Consider the following 17,137-nt stretch of genomic DNA (forward strand, 5'->3'; position numbering starts at 1 on the left):
GACACAGGTGATAGGTGAAGTGTGAAGTTTTTTTCCATTGCCATACTGTAATCAATTCCATCCATCCGTATTCTAGATGCTCATTAGTCACGGGTCCGCAAGATTCTATTCTTCCCTATCCCGAGAGCAGGAAACAGAGACAAATGACTCTTCACATATACATTCACACCTTTTGACGATTTAGACTTCAGTGAACCTAACGTGAATGTTTGTTTTTTTTACAGTACAAACACACTTCACTCAGCGAGGCCTGAGCCAAGATTCGAACCCCAAATAAGAAAATCGAGAATAAATCGAGCTCACCACTGAACCCCTCATAAACCAAATTCTCATTTTGGAAAAAAAATGACATTTTTGTAAAGGTCATTTCCATACAACTCTTTAAGCCATTTCATAAATTGAGGACAAGGTTATAAAAAAAACAAAACATGCAGACCTAAGTAACCACAAAAACAAAACATTTTTGTGCAGATTTTATCCATGGTTTTATTGTGTGTGTAGGTGGGTGTGTGATAGCTTGGCTATTTTACTGGTCTGCTGACTCCTCTTCATGTACCTGCCTGGAATTTCCACCTCCCCCTTCCTCCTTCACAAAACATAAAAGGTCTCAAGTGGGGTTTTTCCCCCCTCAGTCGACCATTGTTTTTTAAATCACAAAGTACAAAACTTTTTCCATTTTTATTTGTATTAAAATGTCATTAGCCCCCATGGTCGGGGCCTCTTTTGCGGCTGCAGACTACGTGGTGTTTGCTTTCATGCTGGCAGTCTCCGCCGCCATCGGAGTCTACTACGCCTGGACGGACCGGGGCCTGAGGAGCTCGGACGACTTCCTGACGGGCGGACGTCGGCTCACTGCTCTGCCCGTCTCCTTGTCCCTGACCGCCAGCTTCATGTCAGCCATCACGGTGCTCTCCAACCCCGCTGAGGTGAGGGGGGGAATCTAAATGTGACGTGGATCAATTTAGACACTAACATCTTGGAAAAATTGAGAATTTATTATACAATTATGTGTTGTCTGATAGAAAAACAGGTAAATAAAAGACATCACTGCATAATTTTATTCATCGATCTCAAACTTTTTTTTTGATTACATATATATTTATATACAATATATTTTGCTGTGTAAGACAACTCTGTTCCAAGATATACAGTTGCCAAAAAATACATGTAAATAAAAATTGATATACAATTAAAGAAAGATTCATTTTACTTGAATTTGAATTCAGCATTACTATAATTGCAAGAATAGGCTTGCAAATCAGTACAAATGTTAGTTTTTGCTCAAGCAGTGTTAAATACTATGATGAATTCTCCTTTATTTTAAATAACAAATGATAATACTGTCCATATTTTTTTTTTCAATAATCCGGTAATGGCATATGTACATCCTTTCTACTGAGTCATGTAGCTTACTTTTTTCCCCCTCTTCCCCTCGATGACTCGGAAAGTTTTAGTAATAATTACGACTATTAAAATGTCTATGAATTAAGGCGTATAAACAACAACAACAAAAATAGTTGATTTAAATCTCAGACTGCTATTTGGACATCTATGTTTACATTTCGTCTCAGGACAAATGTGCTGTAATTCCCGTCCTACAGAGCGCACCTGGTTATAAGCCTCGGTACACAGAAAGAGTTTAACGCTAGCGCGGCGCCAACGTTAGCGCGGGGCTAGCGTTAAAGTCTTTGTGTGTACCGAGGCTTACAACCAGATGTGCTAACGCTAGTGCCACATCACCGGATAAACCGCAGGGTTGAAAGCGTGTGGAAAAACGTTGAGGCTTGAAGGCCGGAAATTAATGATATATAAAGAGTGCAGATTTTCGTACTTTATTCATCATCCACACACATACACAAAGAAAGATGTAACTCCCACATGTCAACAAATGTCTTCTGTAGGTGTACCGTTATGGAGCCAGCATTGTATTTTACGGTCTGTCCTATTTCATAACCATGGTGGTAACGTCCGAGGTGTTCCTGCCAGTTTTCTACAGGCTGTCCATCACCAGCACTTACGAGGTACTCGTTTTAAATCGCGCACAGTACTTTAGGATACGGTGTTTGCCTGTCTGTTTGCCCAAATTTTGGCTTTACAGCATAGTCCAAGTACACAAAAAACAATCATCTAAATATTTACCTGGACAGTACCATTGTACAGTATATGATGACTATATAAGGGTCATTAATCATATGCATAATAACAGTACGTATGACCAGGGTGGCCAAACATTTTGTGCTCAAGGTCCAGCTGATTTGTCAATAAGGCACACACAAAAGTTAAATATTTCTAATTTCTCATTTGAATACTTTTCGGATTTTTAATTAATCATGAATTTCAACATAATTGATCAATCAATTGTTTAAAAAAAATGACTACAAATGTTACAAGTAGATGCAAAATTGTTCCGTTTACATTGATAATACTTTTCAAAGCACACCATCCTGGCTAGCATGAAATTATAGTAGTGAGATAGGAGCAGGTGTTCATCAAACCTGAGATTTTAATGCAAAAAAGGTACATTTAAAAATGTGGAAAATCACGGCAACATTATGCACAGTTTGAACTTTAACATTGTGCTTAAATAGAAGAAAATAGTCAAGCTTCATATAAATAAATGCAACTGAACACGTACCAGGCGCCATGTTGAAAAATAAAACTTTTTATAATCTTCCAAAGCCATAAATAAAAAAATGCACAACATTTCTCCTTTCAACTAAAAATTGAAATAATGTGAGTGTTATTTGACTACATAATGTTTTTTTTTTTTTTTTGGGGGGGGGGGGGGGTGGCTTATGTTATTTGTCATCCTCTGTCAAGTACCTGGAACTGCGTTTTAGCCGAGCGACCCGTCTGCTGGGAACCCTCCTCTTTATTGTGCAGACGGTAAGAAGCCATTCCAGAACCTCCTCATTCTCACCCCAAGCGTGCTTTTAACACGAGGATTTTTTATTTATTTATTGTTTTGATTTCTAGATCCTTTACACGGGCATTGTCATTTACACCCCGGCCCTGGCTTTAAACCAAGGTACAACCCCCCCCCACTTGAAGGTGCTTAAAGTTGCGGTTAAAAACTCACAATCTGCCTCCCCACTAGTCACCGGGATGGATCTTTGGAGTGCGGTGATTTCCACGGGCGTGGTGTGCACCTTTTACTGCACTATGGTGCGTACTAAAATAAAAAAAAAAAAAAAAAAATGAACATGGTGCTAACAAAAAAAAATTAAAATCACACATTTTGACCAAATGTGCTTTACAGGGCGGGCTCAAAGCGGTGGTCTGGACGGACGTTTTTCAGGTGTGAAGATTAATACGGCAAATAAAATCGTGCTAGTATGATGACGCACCTACTGACCTCCTCCAGGTCGGTGTCATGCTTGCGGGCTTCCTGTCGGTCATCATCCGCTGCGTGGTCCTCAAAGGTGGAGTCGGACCCGTTGTTACAGATTCCCTGCATGGAGGGAGGCTCGACTTTTGGGAGTGAGTGGCATTTAAAAATAAAAAATAAAAACAGGAGCAATTTGGTAAATGTAATAGAAACATGTATTTTTTTTGGTTCAAAATGAACTTGGCCTTCATTCTTCTCATTGTCATTCCCCCGTTTGGCCACTGGATGTCGCCAAAACAGCTGCGGCGATTTTTATTGAAAATCTGCCTTGACAAACGTGCTATTATTCCAAGGTGGGCCAATCATAGGTATCCATTTGATTAAAGCCACATTTATTTATTACACTTGTACTTACTAAACAGTATCATATGTAAAGTCGAAGGAGGATTCTGTTCCTTCCTTCGTTCCTCAAAAAAAATGTACAGTACAGGACCTTTCTCTGGCCCACTCTGTACTGTAAAGTCCTGACTTTCAGTATCTTCCGCCATGGAACATTCTTGTGCTATCTAATCACCAGCTTTGACCCCAACCCACTGAAGAGACACACTTTCTGGACCGTGACCTTCGGAGGGACGTTCGTCTGGGTCAGTATTTACGGCATCAACCAGGCCCAGGTACAACGCTACATCTCCTGCAGGAGCATCACCCACGCCAAACTGTGAGCTTGAACGCCAGCCGACGAGCTTTATTTGGTGTTACTTACCTTTTCTTTGCGTTTTGAATTCCCAGATCGTTATTCATCAACCTGATGGGTCTGTGGTGCATCCTGCTGTCCTCGGTGTTCGCCGGAATGTGCCTCTATTCAGTGTATAAGAACTGCGACCCGTGGACCATGGGCGTGGTTTCTGCTCCGGATCAGGTCCGTACAACAAGAGATGTGGAAATTAAGCAAGGGGTGGACAAAGTACGGCCCAGGGGCCAACATGTGGCCTGCCGAGCATTTACGTCATCGATTCCTGGAATATTTGGTGAACTGATTTTGACATTTTCCTCCGACTAAAATGGATTCCTGAAAAAGTTATTTCTCAAGTTCATTTATTTAATAAAACAATTTGCGACTGAATTTATTGCAAATACAAAACTGTGATATAAACAATTGCACATATACTTATCATTTGAAATGAAATACAACTTTTTATATGTATATACTCAACATTTTATCAAAAATTTTAATTTTATATAGCACAATAACATTTCAAAACAATTCTGGATAGACATTCAATACTGTGAACGTATCAATTGATTCATTTATTGTAAATAATAAAATAAATTAGAATAAATTAGATAATAAATTAGTTTAATTATAATAATGTCGATAAATTTTTTTAGACACATTTAACATTTTTATTAAATAAGTGCTACATGTATTGATTGAAAACAGTTAAAAAATTACTGATACATTCAGCATTTTTAATCTAATAATTTGATCAGTTGTCAAAAATGAAATGGAATATTACTAAGATAAACAATTTGCAAAGAGAGTTTTTAATTAAAATATTGTTAATTTAGTATTTTTATTCTATTAAAAATGATAATTGATGTATTGAGAGGAATATTAGCTCCCATAAAAACTATTAGTGCAAGGAAATTTTACATTCTTGATGCATTGGTTTTATTCGATTTAAAGACTGTAAAAAGTCAACATACAAAATATAAATTGTACATACGCTGCAGAATTAACGTTCTTGTACTTACCTCACTAAATAATTGGTTATTACTATTTAAATTGATGACTTTATTAAAAAAAAAATCAACAAATTATTTTATTGTTTAAAAAATGTTTCATTTTTTTAAAACCCAATTTACAAATGACTTGGCCCATCAGTCTCACTTAAAAAAAAAAAAAAAAAAAAAAAGCCAATGTTCATACATCGCTTAAAAAGCCCAAACTCAAAGATGTGAATCTTCACTGTGCAGTTGATGCCATATTTGGTGATGGATATCCTGGGAAACTACCCCGGCCTGCCTGGGCTTTTTGTCGCAGCAGCTTACAGCGGCTCACTAAGGTCCGAACTGCGCCTCAAAAATGGTACTTTTCCGGACTTGCGTGTGATAGTGTTGTCCCATCGCATGCAGCACGGTGTCATCCAGCATCAACGCGCTCGCCGCAGTGACTGTGGAGGACCTGATCAAACCGCACGTGCGGGTGCCCGAGAAGAAGCTCTCCTGGATCTCAAAAGTCCTGAGTAAGTATTCAATGGATGCTTGTCGAATGAGTTTGCACGTGACGGAATTGAAAACGTTTACAGGCTTTTTATATGGTGCTTTATGCATCGGGATGGCGGGACTGGCCTCGCTCATGGGCGGAATATTACAGGTTGTGCCTTGAATGAGTAGAATTATCTAGTTTTGTCAGTACTGTGAGAGTTTGAATGCTGGTTTCCATTTAAATAGGCCACCATCAGCATCTTTGGGGTCATTGGCGGTCCCTTACTTGGGCTTTTCTCACTTGGTATCCTTTGTCCTTTTGCCAATTCCAAAGTGAGTCACGCTACATTTTTTCCCCAAACAAAAATCAAATAAAAACGTCATCCAAGCAACGGTTTATTACTGGAAAAAACTTCCAAGTTGAGGTACTACTGTGGTGAAGTATCCAAGTGTCTTTCAGGGAGCCTTGTCGGGTCTGGCGTCGGGCCTCGTCGTGTCGCTTTGGGTGGCCATCGGCGCCCAGATTTACCCCCCGCCTCCTGCCCTGAGTCGACCCCTGCCCCTCACCACTGAGGGCTGCAACCTCACCGCCTCGGACAGCCTCAACCGGAGCGCCACGGCGTCGCCCACTCACACGAGCCACATTACTTCCTCCGCTGCGCAGCTCGGCCATGGCGGGTAAGTCGACGTCACCTCCAGAGAGCGTTTTGCTGTGTATTTTTTGCTGACCCCCCCCCCCATCCCCCATCCCCATTTGCAAGGAATCTGCTGGCAGATAACTGGTACTCCCTGTCCTACCTTTACTTCAGTCCCCTTGGAACCATCACAACCATCACGGTGGGCCTGCTCATCAGCCTCGTCACAGGTGAACATATCGGACACAGCTTTAAATACAGGGATGAGAATGACCAATATGGAAAAACACTGAAAATGTCTACCTTCGGAGGGTGGGGGTCAAAGCGAGGTCCACAAAAATTTTAGATAAAACAAACTGTTAAATGGTGACCTCTGGTTACTTCTAACAGTGTCAATCCAAACAACAACCAAAGTAATTTTGCCAAACTAACAGTTGTCAATTATATGATATTTGAGAAATTTACGTCCAACTTACCTCTGTGTTTGCTGGTTTGGATATGCTCCTGGATATTTTTTACATCTATCAGGACACAGAGTGCCCAGCACTTTGCCGGGAACGTCCACTTTTTGTACGTGTTCGGTTCGACATGTTCATACAGTTTTCGTTCCTATCTTGCACGGTTACACTTTTTTCAAGTCGTGCCCATCTGAAACAGTTTTCTACCGCGTGGTTTTCATCAATTTCCCTGGCACGATCTTCATCTTTTCGCTCCGAGACTTTCGCCATACTGGCAAACGTGCAGACCGCTCAATAACATGCGTACGTATGTCTATAAGTTATAACTACGTCGTAGTAAACAGAATGCTTCTCTATGAAATGTTAACAGAGTGAAAATACAGACGAAATACCGGCAAAATGCTGCCGGAAACCGGAATGTCGTCGTTATTACAAACACCATATTATAAACGCCGTAAACAGATAGCCATTTTCCGCTATCACAGCTGTGACTAATTTCACAAAGAGCGTTGCGGTTAGATGCTGGCGGCCGGTCTTGATCACAGCCTCGGCCCGCGTCAACACCAAATTTTCTCAACGGATTTACATATTTCACAAAAATAACAATTTCAGCTGAAAAAACCTGGAATTCCGCGAATCCGCGGAAAAGTCTCACCCCTGTAAATAAAAAATATCATTTTAATTGAACCCGAATGGGTGAAATTTCAGGAGGTTGGAAGCGCAAAGTGGAATCACGGCTTACTTTGATGAAAACGGACACAACTCTCTTTTGCATAGTCAAGGCACTCAAGGACAGGGTAAGTCCAAGACATACCTTTACAGACCATTTACACAGTTCCTCACTTTTTTTTTCCCTCCTCTTAAGTTAACGACAAGAGCTGCCAAGCCTGACCCGACACAAGGCGAAAAAAAGCACCCCGGGAACATTAATCCGGCTTTTTGTGACATTGAGTTGGACTACATGAAATGAAATATGCCTACACGAGATCCATGTAGGATTCTGTCACACGTGTCATTCCCGATCAGCGTTTCCTATATAGCATAATTTCTGGACTATAAGCCGCACCTGATCATAAGCCTCACTGAGTACATTTTTAAAGGAAAAACCCTTTTGTATATACATAAGCCACACCTGTGTATAAGGCGCATGTGCCCACATTGAAACATGAGATATTTACAAAGAAGTTCAGGCCACCTGCTTTGATTACCTCTGAAAGCAATTTTTTTCGTCTTTTTACATTACTCCAGTTCTTCCCGCTGCAGTTTCCAGCGTCTCGATTCATTTATGCCAAGTTTACGTGCAGCAGCTGTTTCCTTCTTTATTGGCCAGCTCGATTGCTTTGAACTTGAAAGCTGCGTCATATGCATTTCTTCTTGCATTTTCCATGGTGAGGGTCTGTTCACGTTAATCTTATTCATGCACAAAGTGCGAAGTTACATTAAACTTGCATCTCACTCTTACCATTTCTGCTCGAGCGCCCCTGGCGGCCGTTAGAAAAAAAAAAATGCATAAATTAGCCACATCATTGCATAAACTGCAGGGTTGAAAGCGTGCGACAAAAGTCGCGGTTTATAGTCTGGAAATTCCGGTATATGAAAACAATGATCTCATCTCTTTTTTTTACGTTACTCTGTGAAATCTGGGCACGTTTAGTTGAACACAAAACTCTTATTCTGTTGCCAAAATGGAAATAAATGAAAACAGGTTCATTGTACTACATCGCTGGATAGATATTGGATGAGGAAATTGATTTGGAAACATCGCCTTCGATTATTGAAAAGGGCTCACTGGGTCATAAACGCGTTGCAGAAGGTCAGTAAATCACACTATCTTTACAAATGGGTCCATTTATTGATTCATATGTCAGACAATGTGGCTATTTTATCCACCATAACAAACCCTAGGAAGGTAATCCAAGTACGTGAGGCTTCTTTGTTTGCTGTTCAATAGTACTTATTAAACAGATTTACTGTACATTCGTCAAGCTACCCTTGAACCACAGATCATCCTCATGCGAATGTATGGCTGTATGGTTTGTTGGGAGCAATAATTTAACTGTTAAAGAGTTGCTTGCATCTGTTTGTGTACTCACAAAAGACTTCTACAATACATTAAAATGTTCATTTTTGAGTGTTGTCCTCTCGAGAGCATGTTTTGAAAACACACTGCAGAATTATTTGAAATGTGACTAATTATGGCAAATGGACAGCACCGTTCTGCACTACAGTCCACGATGAGAATTTCATAGTTATGATAATGACATCATAGGGTTTATCATTTTGTTTCCGGGTCATAATAGCGCTTTTTCATTGCTCTGTATTTCTTGAGGAAGTAGAGTGCCTCCAGCTCTTTGATGACAAACTCGCCGCGTCCAACGAGCTTTTTAATGTGTTCAGGGTCCGTCACGTCTTTATTCTTCATGAAGGCCGACTTGAGGCGCTCTCGGAAAAAGGCCGATCCCTCTGGGTAATCCCGACCAAGATACAGCAGCTTTTAGACGGGGCAAAAAAACATTTGAGCATCATTCTAAGAAAGCTTAGGCAGAAGTAAGGCTGGACAAATTGGTTTTATTGATTCATTTGAGTCCATTATGTGTCAGGTTGATTATTATTTTTTGCATGCAAAAGCAGAGTGCGCGTCTCCTTGAGAATTTGTCACTATGTTTGGTAGCGTAAGACAAGAACATTTTGCAAATCTTTGATACAAGGTAATTTCGTCCAAATATTATGCAAAGGTAGTTTTGCTTCACCTACAAAACTCTATGTAAGAAATGTTTTGTTTTTTTAAATCAGAGGAAATAGTTCACATATTATTTATAGAGGAGAAAATATATATTGCTATTTTTGATGTGGACGTTGATGCAAGTTACGGCTGAGCAAAACATTGTTATGTAAACAAAATTTTAAGAACGTTTTGTGAATGGAGGGGGGGGGACAACAGCAAATCTTTGAGTAAATGATCCCAAAAGTCAACTTACGTTTTTGTAAAGCCTAATAACTTCGCCTCTTAGTGGGTTGGCCATGTGAGAAGTGGGGTGGCACCCCTGAAAGATAAGGACCCGTTAGAGAGATATGATAATCTTAAATTATTGTAGCAGTCAACAATGGACAGCACAAATGATTAGCTTTAGCTAAACTAATAGCACACGAGCAAGCAGTTTTAAAACACATCGCATCTAGTCTGGCAGAGGAAGGAAAAAATATGTGACAAAAATGATAAGAAAAGCCATACCAAGGTCGCTTTGGTAGTTGGGCAGGTGAATTAAGTTAATTTATGTACTAGCAACGTGAAATCCTGGCGTTGTCCTTGTGGTCATGGCTGTTCGAGCAGCCTGCCGTAAGCCGTCGGTTATGTCGTAAATAATAACAAACACTGCCGTAAATCATTTTTGTTTCGTTTTTGTTTTGTTTTTGTTTTTTTGCTCCGAATGTTTAAAGTTTTGCACATTTGTTTGAAATTGAAAAGAAAAAACAATATCTAAACTTGATGGTATTTTAGTGCAGGAAAATGTGGTCAAGTTGAAGGCATAAGCAGAAAATGCGAAAATAAAATTTATGATCCACGTTTTATCATGGACGTATATCTTTACCCAATAGTTATTTTTAATGAATTAAGAAATTGTGCTCTACTCCGTTGAGGGCATGTATACTATATACATTGACCAAAAAAAAGTGTCGCAGCGCAACAGGATATTTGTTTGCCGGTTGTCATGGAGATCCAGCATCAAATCGAACGGTCGAACTTGGTAACGAACGACTTAAGAGTAAAATATGTTTTATTTTTCTTTTACATTTGGTGGCACAATGTGTACGACTTAACTCCAAGTTTTGACAGTTTTTTTTAATTTATGCACTGCTGATTTTCTATAAATTATTTCCTCACAAAGGTCAGTGTCTCCTGATGGTAAGTTTAATGCCCCGAGGAATTCATTCACCTCTGTGTAGCAATGTATAGTACTTCTTTTCTATCTGAAATTGTATGTTTTTTCTTCCACCATCCTTAAAAAAAAAAAAAATCAAATTCCTGTGACCGAATGAAAGCCTCCCAAAAAGGTAATCCCAACACTATTATTTTTCCTCCATTTTGAGACTTTTAGCTATGCAAAAGTCAATTTTCTGTTGCTTGCACAATCTCATTGACAATTTGAAAAAATACACTTCTATAATATATTTTGCAACGTATTTAAGGGTAAAAAGGGGCCCAAGCTGACCAAAGCTGAAAAGGCGAGGCTGAAAATCGAGGAAGAGGAGCGAAGATTGCGAGAGGAAGGTCTTTAAAAATACCTCCAAATTTCTGAATAAATACACAAAGGTGTCCGAATGTTATCTGATTTTTATTTATTTATTTATTTATTGCTGTCCAGAGGAAGCCCGGATTCAAGCAGAGAGAGAAGAGCAAGAACGGTTAGAAAGACAAAGACGACAGGAGATCTTGGATAAGCTCGAGGCGAAGGTACTCTAATACAAAAACCATTCATGCTTTGCTAAATTGCTAACTTTGTGTTGTTTTCTTTTTTAAAGGACAGAAAGCGCAGGGGCGGCGAACTGGGGGAACTGCGCTCCCTTCTGGAACAGAATTATTTTGCTGTGATGAAGCATAAAAATTATGTTGCACAAATGTCAAAGGTGTGTGTTACAACCAGAAGTTGGAGTATGTCACATACAGTAGCTATTTCCAAAAAAAAAAAAAAAAAAAAGTTTACACACCCCTTTTCAAATGCCAGGATTTTATGATACCCCAAAAATGAGACCAAGATATTATAAATAAATAACTAATGATACAATTTTCCCGCCATGAATGTGACCTATACCCTGTAGAATTCAAATTCTATAATTGGGGAAAAAATATTCATCCATCTATTTTCTTAGTTGCTTATCCTCACAAGGGTCGCGGGGAGTGCTGGAGCCTATCCCGGCTATCATTGGGCAGGTGGCGGGGTACACCCTGAACTGGTTGCCGGCCATTCGCCGGGCACATAGAGACAGACATCCGCGCTCACGATCACACCTAGGGGCAATTTAGAGTGTCCAATTAATGTTGCATGTTTTTGGGATGTGGGAGGAAACCAGAGTGCCCGCAGAAAACCCACGCAGGCACGGGGAGAACATGCAAACTCCACACAGGCAGGGCCGGGGTCGAACCCGGGTCCTCAGAACTGTGAGGCCAAGGTTCTAACCAGTTGTTGCACTGTGCCGCCGGGATGTCATGTTCTCAATAAAATATCACCTTTAAAGTCACATTAAATGCGAGTCAGGACACACTTGACCGTATTTAAAGTGCCTCATAGTTACCCCAAATACAAAAAAAAAAAAAAAAGCCTACTAGAACTTTAGAACTATATTTGGGTTTAATAAAAGGTACTCTAAATGGTGTCAGAGGTGTGGTTTCTCCCATTTAGTATGCGTTTGAATGTGGTTGCTTAATTGTGAACACAGCCGCATCCACACGTATGAGGGTGTGCACACTTTTGCAACCACTCTTATTGTCTTCATTGTTTACAGCATTCAATGTTGAAAATCCACACGGTTTCACTTGAGCCATTTGCGTCCATACAGTGGGAGAAATACATGCAATGCAGTGACATTCCGGACCCGGCAGTGCAACAGGAAATCAACACGTTCATCAGCTTGTGGAGAGATGATCCTGAACGCAACATCGAGACTGTACTCAAGCAGTGTAGCGTCGCTCTACAGGTCTGCAGTGCTTTTTAGTATCACTCCATGTCCGCTCTCTATTCACAGCAGTTATCGTGTCCCCGGCAGCTGATCGAAGAGCTGGGAACACTCCTCAGGGAGGTGACCGACGCAGAATGTATCCCCAAATACCAGGAGGTGCTCTTGCATCTGCAGGACATAGTCTACGGCAAGATTCTCAACAGCAGCATGGAGATCCTCAAGGTGCACTGGGGCTCAACAGGTTACGCCTTGTTTTCACAAATCCAGTCAGCGCAATTATAATGCTTAGTTTTCAGTTTTGAGAGGTATTCATTTGACAGACAGAGGGATGGATGGATAAAAGACTTGAAGGACAGTTTGGAAAAAACGGTTTCAGACAGTGCCTGAAGGCAACGATAGCTGAATGGATGGTCGGTAAATTCCAGTGAATTGCAAGAGATAGTGGGCTTTGTATTGTTCCGTGTGGAATCCCTGCACTCCCAAATCTTCAGTTCTGGAAGTGTACTGACTAAAATGTTGCGCTCATGTCCAGGGGGCCAGCAACAGCATTGACACAGAGACGGGCAACATGCAGACTGTGATTAAAGACGACAACACCACTCTTTGTCTCTGGGCCAACCTCATGAGGAATCCCAGGTACCGAGTGGCAAGTCAGTGAGGATGAGGGGAAAACAAAGGTCCAGTTTATGCGTGTGACCTTGCCTCAGGTTTAAGCGGTTGACCTTTGCGGGAGTAGGCATCGGTTTCGAGCTGAACAAGCAGCTGGCGGGGAGCAATATCGCCCTGCGGATCCTGCACACCACCTACGACCACTTGTCTACGTTGTCCAGGATGACCCACATGAATATTACCACCGCCCCTCCGAGGTCCGACGAATCCCCACCAACTTTACCTCAATTTCTTTTAATTCCCCACCCGATGGTTTCCAGGTTGCGCAGCTTTTTTGACGACATTCCGGTAGCGGACACGGAGGAGGAGGACGAGGCACAAGAGACACAGGAGGAGACCCAGGAGGAGCAGGACGACGAACCGGCTGAGGAGCAAGAGCAGGAGCTGACTGTGGAAGAGGAACTGCCGCCAGACCAGGTGTCTGAAGGTGCTAAGGTTCGGCCCTCACTCCAAAAGTATAGTTATGATTAGCATGATTTGACTTGCTGAATCTGTCATATTTTGCTTCAATGTAGCATTCAGAAAGTCAACTATCAAGAACCAGTATGCAACAAGCAGAGGACGGCGATGGCCAGATCGTAACGCAGGTGGAGGTCCTCGAAGGTAAGCCCGTGCCGCATCAGACCCCAAAGTAAACTACCAATTTAAAATGCGATGTTTCAGTAAAAGCGAAGTTGCGTTTTCTCACCTCCCGCCCAGCCGAAACGACTCCTCCGCCCCCAGATGATGACGCGATGGTTCACGGCGAGGGCGTCGAGGCGGTGGACCTGAGGAAGTACACGCCGTTGGGTGGAGTCTTTTACTATGAACTGTTCCACCTCCCGGCGCAGTCTCATCAGGTCAAGGGGTGGGAAATCCGACAGGTGAACAAAAACACCCGTCATTCAAAGTTAGGGATGTCGGACTTTCTGGTGAATTTGCAGGTTGTTTCCCGTTGATGATCCGACAGTCCTTGTGGTGTTTTATAGATGTCGGACGCAGGGTTGAAAGTTTTCCAGTATATTCCTGAGAAGTCAAATCAAACAGAAGAGGACGACGCGGCCTGCCCACTTGTCGGCCTTTCCGTGAAACTCCCTGATGCGGTGGTTTTCCTGGAAACCCCTGTTGTGGGTCGCTGGGATGCAGATGGTAAGGGACTGACAAAGAGTTTCTTTCGCCTTGTCCCGTTAGGGGTCGCCACAGGGTGACATCTCAGATGAACACTCATATTTGGATCAGTTTTTAACACCTTCCGGACTCTTGGGGAGCAGAGGCCCCAGTGAGATACGAACTCACGACCCCTGGTTTACCAAACCAATGCTCTAACTACTGAGCTATGGGGGCTCCTGAATGTAGGGACTGACTAATTTTATCCAATCAGAGGGAGGGAGGGACAAACTATTTAAATAATTCAAATTTATTGCCCATCATAAAAACGCTCCTTAAAGAAATACGACTGTACTTAGATGTTCTGGTTTCACAACAAAAACACACTTACTATTCCCAGTTTGAACACTAACATGCTAAAATATGAATGTAAAAATATACTTCAATGAATGAATGAAAATATGCTGTACATAAAACGAACAATATCAAAAGCTCGTACGAACTGATTCTTCTGTGGTTTTTCGTGTCATAGGCAAATTTTGGAGGACGGACGGCATCAGCGACTTCTCGTACCGTGAGGACGTGCGTGAGGAGGAGGAGGGAGATGGAGGGGGGGAGGCAGAGGAGGTGGAGGAGGCGGAGGGAGGGGTGGCAAAGGTCTCCTTCAAGATGGAGTCCTTCTACCCCTTCGTGTTGATGCAGCACACCTACGCCAACTTTCCCTTCCGGAGCTGGGAGCTGCGCCCGCTGGGCAAGGACTCGGCTCTCTTCAGCATCAACGGGGCGCTCATCGACCTCAGCATCACCATCCAGGCGGGTTTCGGGGACCGACGAGGAGGAGGAGGGACCGCCTTGGTAACCGGGATTCTGTGTCCGCTTTCCAGGGGAATCAGTGCATGCTGCAATCGGAGCGGGACGTCGGCCTCGCGCACCTCTTTAACAAGTGGATGAGCGCGCCCGACCTGCAGCAGGCCATGCTGAAGGCGGGGATCAACATCTTCGTCAATGAGCACACTGACAAGTTCGTCACTTCCTGCCGCAAGGTCGCCATCTCCCACAGCAAAACGTCTCGGTGTCAAACTCACTGTCACGGGCCACATTGCGGCTCTGGTTTCCCCTCAGAGGGCTGTTAAAACCGAAACCATAACCACTCTTTAATCGCCTCATCATATTTACACATCAGGTTCATGAACTACTTTTGAACTACAATTTGAAATGTTTGTACAGATTTGAAACAAGAATCATGATAGTTGAGATGATTTGCCTCGTGTGGCGGGCCGGATCTGGCCCCCGGGCCTTAAGTTTGATACCTGTGGTCTCAGGGTACTATTAGATTTGTCATAATTCAAGTTATTGTCATTATAGGCATACAAGTTAGAGACTTTAACTCTAAATAAAACAACAAAACTGCTTTCATTGACAAAGTACATCAATTTGCTTTGCCGCTTATCCTCACGAGGGTCACGGAGCCTATCCCAGCTGTCACCGGGCAGGAGGGGAAGGGTAGACCCTGAGCTGGTCGCCAGCCAATCGCAGGGCACATCGAGACAAACAGCCGCACTCGCAATCACATCTTAGGGCAATTTAGAGCGTCCAATTAATGTCGCATGTTTTTGGGATGCGGGAGGAAACCGGAGTGCCCGGAGAAAACCCACGCAGGCACGGGGAGAACATGAAAAACTCCACACAGGTATGGCTGGGATCGAACCCGGGTCCTCAGAACTGTGAGGCCAACACTTGACCAGCTGATCCACCACGCTACCTGACAAAGTACAGCCTGTGTTTGCAGCCCCCCCCTTTTAAATTTTGTTGAAATATATTTGTCCATTCAACCTTTTATCCATTTATTTCATATCCAATTTTACATACTTTAAACCACAGGTGTCAAACTCACGGCCCATGGGCCAGATCCGGCCCGCCACATGATTTTATGCAGCCCGCAAAGGCAAATCATGTTTTTCCAACTTACGTGATTCTTGTTCAAATCTGTACCAAAATGTCAAATTGTCACATCATAAATCATCATGCCGAGCTATTGCAAGCGTTTTTATGTTACCAACCATCGACAGTAGTTGAAAAAAAACATTACCGTTGATTTCTGATTCCAAGACGAGTTCATAAATTTCACGTGTAAATATGAGGCGGTTAAAGATTTTGTTTTCACAGTCGTAACGGCCCTTTGAGGGTAAAACGGAACTACAATGTGGCCCGTGAGTTTGACGCCCCTGCTCTAAACTATTATTGCTAAGCACATTGATTGATTGACCGTTGCTTTGACCAATTGGCGACCGATCGAGCTCATCACATTAAATGCGGTGTACCGCAGGGCTCTATTCTGGGACCCAAGGTATTCACTAACAATATATGGGAAGCATCGATTATGAATAAAAGTTTTCCCAACACATTTTACCCCCCATTTTTTTGTGTGAATTTATTCACGTTTTGGCCAGTCAGTCCATTTTAAAACTCAAACGTGGCACTCCAGCACAAATTCGCCCTCACCTCACTTTTTCACACGACTAAAGTATACGGTTCAGTTTTGATAAAGACAATCTGTGGCTTCTTTTGCCAAAAGGACCCAATTATGGAGGACATCACCTACGAACAGTTGGCCCTGTTCGCGTCAGTCTGCGGCTTCTCCTGGAGTAAATGGAACGCCCAAAGCGGTCCAGAACACATCATCATAAAGGTGGGTCATCCTATACATGTTTAAATTCTGTCACGACAACCTGTTTTGTTTTGTTTTTTGGCTGCGTCAAGGTCTGTGAGCACCAGGGCCCCGACCCGCCCCCCGAAGACTTGTGGAATCTCTACCTGGTGGCGACTCAGAGATTCCAGAAGCTCGAGATCACGGAAACGAGCGAGGCCTTCTGTGCGGACCACCATCCCGACAGCGAGTTTCACTCCACCTTCATCCACATGCTGCAGGACAACATGAGCCCCGAAGGGATAAGTCTGACCCGAGAGACCCACTTCCTCTTCGTGGACACCGTCCAGAGTCTGTTTTGTGCCACCAGGCCGCTCATGTTTTGCTAATCCCGTGCGGAATAAAATGCGTGTTCCAATGTAGATTTCGC

At 42.6% G+C, this 17,137-nt stretch overlaps 3 protein-coding genes across 8 annotated transcripts; 2 read left to right on the forward strand and 1 right to left on the reverse strand.

The window, feature by feature from the left end:
* Positions 1 to 612: 612 nt before the first annotated feature.
* slc5a8 (solute carrier family 5 member 8) lies at positions 613 to 8,323 on the forward strand. Its single transcript, XM_061807134.1, has 17 exons — positions 613 to 926; positions 1,902 to 2,021; positions 2,821 to 2,886; positions 2,977 to 3,028; positions 3,098 to 3,165; positions 3,260 to 3,298; positions 3,365 to 3,480; positions 3,906 to 4,046; positions 4,118 to 4,247; positions 5,306 to 5,394; positions 5,465 to 5,574; positions 5,638 to 5,705; positions 5,783 to 5,869; positions 5,997 to 6,214; positions 6,298 to 6,401; positions 7,338 to 7,426; positions 7,495 to 8,323. Exons 1-17 carry the CDS (start codon positions 693 to 695, stop codon positions 7,597 to 7,599), a joined length of 1,836 nt encoding a protein of 611 aa, XP_061663118.1. The 5' UTR covers positions 613 to 692; the 3' UTR covers positions 7,600 to 8,323.
* A 138-nt stretch (positions 8,324 to 8,461) lies between these two features.
* On the reverse strand, positions 8,462 to 9,990 carry lyrm5a (LYR motif containing 5a). Its single transcript, XM_061807135.1, has 3 exons — positions 9,862 to 9,990; positions 9,608 to 9,673; positions 8,462 to 9,120 (listed from the first exon to the last, which is right to left on the reverse strand). Exons 2-3 carry the CDS (start codon positions 9,650 to 9,652, stop codon positions 8,905 to 8,907), a joined length of 261 nt encoding a protein of 86 aa, XP_061663119.1. The 5' UTR covers positions 9,653 to 9,673; positions 9,862 to 9,990; the 3' UTR covers positions 8,462 to 8,904.
* A 131-nt stretch (positions 9,991 to 10,121) lies between these two features.
* Positions 10,122 to 17,096, forward strand: dnai7 (dynein axonemal intermediate chain 7). Of its 6 annotated transcripts, XM_061807131.1 has the most exons (16): positions 10,122 to 10,682; positions 10,818 to 10,899; positions 10,994 to 11,082; positions 11,151 to 11,255; positions 12,186 to 12,323; positions 12,393 to 12,527; positions 12,838 to 12,941; positions 13,013 to 13,171; positions 13,235 to 13,409; positions 13,490 to 13,577; positions 13,674 to 13,837; positions 13,943 to 14,102; positions 14,593 to 14,873; positions 14,945 to 15,103; positions 16,636 to 16,749; positions 16,821 to 17,096. In XM_061807131.1, exons 4-16 carry the CDS (start codon positions 11,220 to 11,222, stop codon positions 17,094 to 17,096), a joined length of 1,989 nt encoding a protein of 662 aa, XP_061663115.1. In that variant the 5' UTR covers positions 10,122 to 10,682; positions 10,818 to 10,899; positions 10,994 to 11,082; positions 11,151 to 11,219. The 6 variants fall into 6 exon arrangements, with proteins under 6 accessions (XP_061663115.1, XP_061663112.1, XP_061663116.1 ...); XM_061807128.1 differs by having other exon boundaries at positions 13,013 to 13,409; XM_061807132.1 differs by lacking the exon at positions 13,013 to 13,171.
* Positions 17,097 to 17,137: the final 41 nt, after the last annotated feature.

Source organism: Syngnathoides biaculeatus, chromosome 20 (genome assembly GCF_019802595.1).
Source record: "Syngnathoides biaculeatus isolate LvHL_M chromosome 20, ASM1980259v1, whole genome shotgun sequence".
NCBI lineage: Eukaryota > Metazoa > Chordata > Actinopteri > Syngnathiformes > Syngnathidae > Syngnathoides > Syngnathoides biaculeatus.